This window comes from Chinchilla lanigera, unplaced genomic scaffold (assembly GCF_000276665.1).
Source record: "Chinchilla lanigera isolate Chin_1 unplaced genomic scaffold, ChiLan1.0 scaffold00004, whole genome shotgun sequence".
In the NCBI taxonomy this organism is placed as follows: Eukaryota; Metazoa; Chordata; class Mammalia; order Rodentia; family Chinchillidae; genus Chinchilla; species Chinchilla lanigera.
Genome location: NW_004955405.1, coordinates 32,602,918 through 32,608,917, shown reverse-complemented (window position 1 = coordinate 32,608,917; position 6,000 = coordinate 32,602,918). Strand labels below are relative to the sequence as shown.

The 6,000-nt window shown below is 34.7% G+C and overlaps 1 protein-coding gene across 1 annotated transcript in view; it reads left to right on the top strand.

The window, feature by feature from the left end:
• Positions 1-529: 529 nt before the first annotated feature.
• Cdk17 (cyclin-dependent kinase 17) overlaps positions 530-6,000 on the top strand; it is a gene marked incomplete at its 5' end in the record, with an annotated part of 43,196 nt that continues 37,725 nt past the window's right edge. The window contains 2 exon segments of the mRNA XM_013518508.1: positions 530-676; positions 4,792-4,956. Of these exon segments, the coding sequence (XP_013373962.1) occupies positions 559-676; positions 4,792-4,956 (283 nt within the window).

Here is a 6,000-nt window from a genome sequence, read left to right as displayed (position 1 = left end):
TGCGTCTCTCAAATGACCTTAGAACCTTCAGGTGAGAAAAGCATCAAGCTAGTATTGATATTGCCTCTATGTTGGTTTTTAGAAAGCACATCCTAAGAAAATTTGCATTTCCAAAAAATTTAATTATTGCTGGGCAAGGTGATGCATGCCTATAATCCCAGCACTTAAGAAGCTGAAGTAGGAGGGTCACCATGAGTTCAAGGCCAGCCAAAGCTACATAGTGAATTCCTGCTTTTTTGAACTGCATAGCAAGACCCTATTTCAAAAATACTAAACAAAACAACAAAATAAATGTAATTATTATGCTTATAATCTCAATTATTATGCTTATAATCTTTAGTTATATAGAATTCCTTCTTTTCTATGGATAAATACATGGTGTGTTTTTTAAATAAAGGGTTGAATTTTATAGTTTAGTAGAAGAATTCCTCACTGTATTCCTAGTTTGAAGATTCCTAGGAAACCCAGACATTTTTTCTTGAGCAGTAAAATATTTAGTTTTAATTTTGTGTTCATTCTTTTCTTTCAGGATTTTTCAAGCCACATTCAATTGATAGGATGAAAAAGTTTAAGAGAAGGTTGTCCCTCACACTTCGAGGAAGCCAGACTATTGATGAATCATTATCTGAACTGGCTGAACAAATGACTATTGAAGAAAACAGCAGCAAAGATAATGGTAAATATTTGGGATGGGGTAGATGCTCCCCATTCAGTTACTTTATAGATAGAATGTAAGTTTACTGCCCAGATAGATCCCTAACAGCATCCTTTTGTTTATCTCTCTCTGTCTCTTGTTTCTTGGGACAGAAAAGATTATATAACTTCTACATACTTACTGGAGTATTCTACAGTCACTCTAGCAGTGTTACTGTGCTTGGTCTCAAACCCCAATAAGTTATTCCATCCCACATATCTTTGTGTTTTTTACTATTTCATAAGTAAGGATAAGTTGCGTAACATCATGCTAATTGTTAAATAACTATTTTCAAATTACAAGGGATCATCAAAATATATGGTGAGGGTTTCCACTGAAAATGTTATACTAAAAAATACCTTGTTATTAATTCATACCGCTTTTTGAAGCACGTCTGGAAGTCTTCTTTCATGAGTGTCTTTACAAGATATGATAAAACTATGGTGAATACCGCTGCTGCGTGCCATTTAATGAACAGGCAGTCCTGGCAGTCTCACCAAAGCATTATGGTTGGTCCTTTTCCACCTTATTCACTGGTTCTGGCACCTGTGACTTCTGCTTCTTCCCCAGAGTCAGTATGACCACGAAAGGCAACCGTTTTGAATTGATTTAGTGCGTTGAGACAGCCACAGGAGTGCAATTAAAGATACAGAAGCAGACTTGTACCACTGTTTCAGAAAGTGGCAGGAGTGGTGCGATAAGTGTGCTTGAAGTGAAGGGGTGTTTTTGAGGAGGATTTATAGTAATGCATCTTTTACTGTAACATTTTTAAGCAAATTAAACTATCACTGTATTTTTTGATCACAGTGTATTTTTCAGTTATTTTTGTTATTTTTATAGCCTGAGTTAAAGTACATAGGATGTTTGTGAAATTCCTGTTTGTTACTTCCTCATAGCTTTATAATAAACTGTGTACGTAGGGACTGTTTACATAAGTTACAGGGTTCATCACTGTGTATTTTTACTCTTGTATTTTGTGTTTACCAGAACCTATCTATAGTATTGAGAGCACTTAAGGCAGGTGATATACAGTGTTTCATGCATTTGACGGTGCTTTTTACAATTCCAAGTGGAATGTTAATATAATGTAAAAGAGCTGTTAATATATGTATTAACAATATATGTATTAATTATACATTAATTAATGTAAAAGGGCTGTTAATATATAATGTAAAGAGCTATTAACAATGTTAATATAAGAGCTTGTTAAATAGAATGAAAATGCAAACTTGGTGAAACTGTTAGAACATGGCTACGTACTTAAAACTAAAATAACTCCATAGATGTCATAATAATCAAGAAAGAATTTAAATGAATGGCTGCCAGTGTTAGCATATGTAGAGTATGTGGCAAGCCATCATTGCTTGTGCCTTGAAATTCTGCTCTTGTGGCAGTGCGTAAAAACGCGAACATGTTCACCCCCACCCCCACCCTGCCGCATTCTCTGTGGATGCTTGTGTTGTGAGAGAGGGAAAGGTGTCGTGGGAAGGGGCTGCATTTTAAGTTATGAGTCACGGGCTGTGATTTGGAATATACTAATACCCTACAAGGGCTGGTCCTGGGCGTCATTTATCTTACTCAGGCTTTAGATAACGTGTTTGGTTTTTTCAAAGGGGTAATGCTTACCAAACTTTGTCTGGTTTTTTAGGGGCCCCCAGGTTGTTGGGTGACTGTTGGCACAGTTAGTACAGCGTAGGTTTTCTTCATTCAGTCTGCAGCATCACGTCTGTTTTCTCAGACCTTCTTGGTTTTGCTAGTGTTTTCCTTTGGCACTGCCAGTTTTGTTTTTAACACAAGGAGAAGAGAGATGGGCTCAGCAGGAAATGTAAAATAATAATTAGGATATAATTATATGTAGAAAGGAAAATTTTGCATTTGGATCAAATTCTGAAGATGGTTTTATATTTTCTTCCTCTTATAAGCTGATTCTACTGGATACATGGAGCAAACTCCCACTGAAGACTTCATATTAATTAAATCCAGTGTGTTCATTGTTAGGATAGAAGAGTCTTGCCAGTATGTTTACCAGTGATGTTCAGGAATAAAATAAGCACAGTATGCATCTTGGTAAATAGCATCTAAGACACATTCTTTTTTTTTTTTTAAGACACGTTCTTAATGTATGTTTGACTACAAAGCAGTTCTCTTTTTACATTTTTTAAAAAAACTATGAATCAAAGAAACATTTTGAAGAATTGGTTATTTTTTAGACTGATTACATATTTTCTGGAATATTTTAATATTAATTATCTTAGAAGGCATATAGTTTGTAACAAATGGTGAAATGTTAAAAAACCTAATTTTTTAAAGTAGTTTATATTCTTAAAACTTCGTTTATGAATGTAGTAATTCTAATAGGAAAAAATAAAACAGGAGTTCTGTTGTTTCTTTTTGGCCTGAGTTGCTTGAAATAATACTTGAAGACCTCATAATAAACATTGCTTCTTCTTGGGCTGTGGAGATTGCTGGTAGCGTGGACTACTGTACCTGCTTTTGCTTATTCTCTTTTTCATGGATTTCACGAACAGCCTTGGCAGAGATTCTACATCTCTTTGGTCGCCTACCAGTGCCTGATAACCGGTTCTGTCCAACACATTCTTTCCTTACGGAGTTTAGTTTTTTTGTTTCATTTTTTTAAAGCACAAAAAGCTTCTAAGATAGGTCATACACAAACATAGTCTATGTCAAATTGTTATGAGTGTGGGATAATACTTTTTAATCTGCTCATACAGGATATAATGAGTTTATAAATCACAAATGGCCTTTGCCTAACGACAGATGAGAGTGTTAGTATGGAATATGAGACATATAGTTTATATTTCCCCGAGTAAACACTGTTTGGATGAACTTTTGATCTCCTTTCTCTTGTTTAATCACATGTATGACCACAGTCCTGTTATTCTTGCATTACATATAGTCATGTAGCTGTCATGCATACCCTAGAACCAGTTGAATGGGGAAGTACACACTTTGAGAAGTTGTACTATAAACATCTTGGAAAAGTTATGGTACATATGATGCTTTTGGTAATAGATATGCACATAGTTTCTCACTGGTCCATACTCCTCTTCCTTGAGTTAATAGTTCTGTCATTTCATTAACTGGGCTGCACTGTAAAGTTTTAAACTCAGTTATAAATGTATTAATATAATTGTAATTCATATTATTCGGTGTATTTATTTAATTTGGATGTTTGCATATGACAGGTGGATTGAATCTAGGGAAAGATGAATCCTGATTTTGTAGTCAGTGTGTTAAAAATAATTTGAAAGTTTACAAACTTGGTTGATTTAAGCATTCAAACCTTCACTTAGTATAGCTCTCCTTAAGTATGAAATGAAATGTTTGCACAGAAATTTATAAACTGCAGTGTAAAGTAGTTTTCCTAAAGTATCTGTAAGGAAAAATTATTCCGAGCTCATCAGATTTTAACTGAAACAGCATTAAATGTTTAATTTCCTAAAAACTAGCAAAAATTAATCTATCTCATTTCCTCAGAAAGTTAAACATAGAGCCATATAATCCAGCAGTTCCATTTGTAAGGATAAACTCAAAAGAATCAAAACAGACATTCAAACAAAATCTTACCCAGATTTTTAGCCACTTAAATACTTTTTAAGTTCTGTATTTGGATACTTTGTGCTTTAGTGAGTCTGTTGTTCTTTAAAGACTCCTTACATTAAAAATTCCAAATTTGCGCTGTAATTTCAGAGCCTCTGTACTGATGCACACTTCAGTATTTCTGGTTTATTCATTAAGTCAGTACATGGAAGAGGAGTGTGGAAACAATCCTGAGACATTAAAATAGGCAATTAAAAATCTGATAGACTACATTAGTAGTTTGGTGATTGTTAATTTTGGCTACATGAGAAATGTATAGATAAGTCATTAGACCAACTAATTTTCTATAAGTACTCTTTCATAGAAATTATTTTAACTTTAGTGTTTGTATTAGATAGCCAAAGAAGTAAGGCTAAATGTAATGACCTCTCTTACAGCATTTTGTTTTGTTTTCTGTTCTGCTTTCCCGATCCTTCTCATGTGATCCTGCATCTTGGGCTGGCGATGGAATGATTTTTGGATATTGTGAACCACAGAGCCTATTGTGAAGAATGGCAGGCCTCCCACGTCTCACAGTATGCATTCCTTCCTCCACCAGTACACAGGGTCTTTCAAGAAGCCCCCGTTGCGGAGACCCCACAGTGTTATTGGAGGCAGCCTTGGCTCCTTCATGGCAATGCCGAGAAATGGAAGCAGACTAGGTAATTGGGTTATTTCTCTGCTATATTTAACTTCCTGATTGTAGGACGTGTACATATTTATGTTTTAGTTTTATGGAATTCAGTGGACCTCTGTTACCTGATTTCTCTTCGTCAGATAAAAACCAAGTTAACAGTAGAAGGATAGCAGAAAGTGGGAAGGTTCTAGAGAGGTAGTAGGGCTGACACTACAGAGAAGAACAGTAATATTTGGACACCTGTCCAGTAGAAAGAAAACAAGCCCTGTAAGAATAGATGCAAAATTTCAAGATGAAAGGCTGCTTAGGTTGGTGCTTCATTTAGGGTCTTACCTCAGTAGCTCTTCAAATCCTGTCTGATAAAGTAGTACAATAATTAGATTATCACTTGTGTTGTTACTTTTTTTATCATTGTGTTCTTTTAAATATCCAGGGAAAACATGTATTTATAGTTATTTCTTTATGATTTCTCTGATCTTTTTTGTTAGTATATTATCATGTTTTGATTTTTAAAATCTTGTTAAACATAGCTGTTTTATTGTCTCATTAGATCATGATATTTCTTGAAGTTCCTGTGAATTTTATTCTGTTGCTTGCTTCATTACTTGCATGGTAGATTATTTCTCGATGTGCTACATTAGTCTGAGAGTCTAAGCTTACCTACACTGAAGTGGTGTCTGTGGGAAGTGTGTGCAGCCTTATTTCCCAGAGTGCAGCCGTACAGAATAGTATGCTGGGATCGGCTCACTGTGGTTCAGGAGAGATGATTGTTAAATTTTCAGGAGCTTTGCAAGTTGGTTGTTCAGCATAGCTATTAATAATACTAGCCGTTTTTTAAAATAGCTATTTTTTTAAATCATTATTTTAAATCATATATAAGCTTAGAGTTATATAAGCTAATATAATAAGCTTAGGTACGGATATATAAGCTAAATTAAAACAAAGGTAATGAGTAAATACTCAAGTCATTATTTCCTAAAATCCTTTTACTGCTTTTTACTGTCACCTATAAGGTGAGGGTTCTGTTGTATCTTTGTTGTCCAAGTACTATGTCACAGTGCACTGCTGC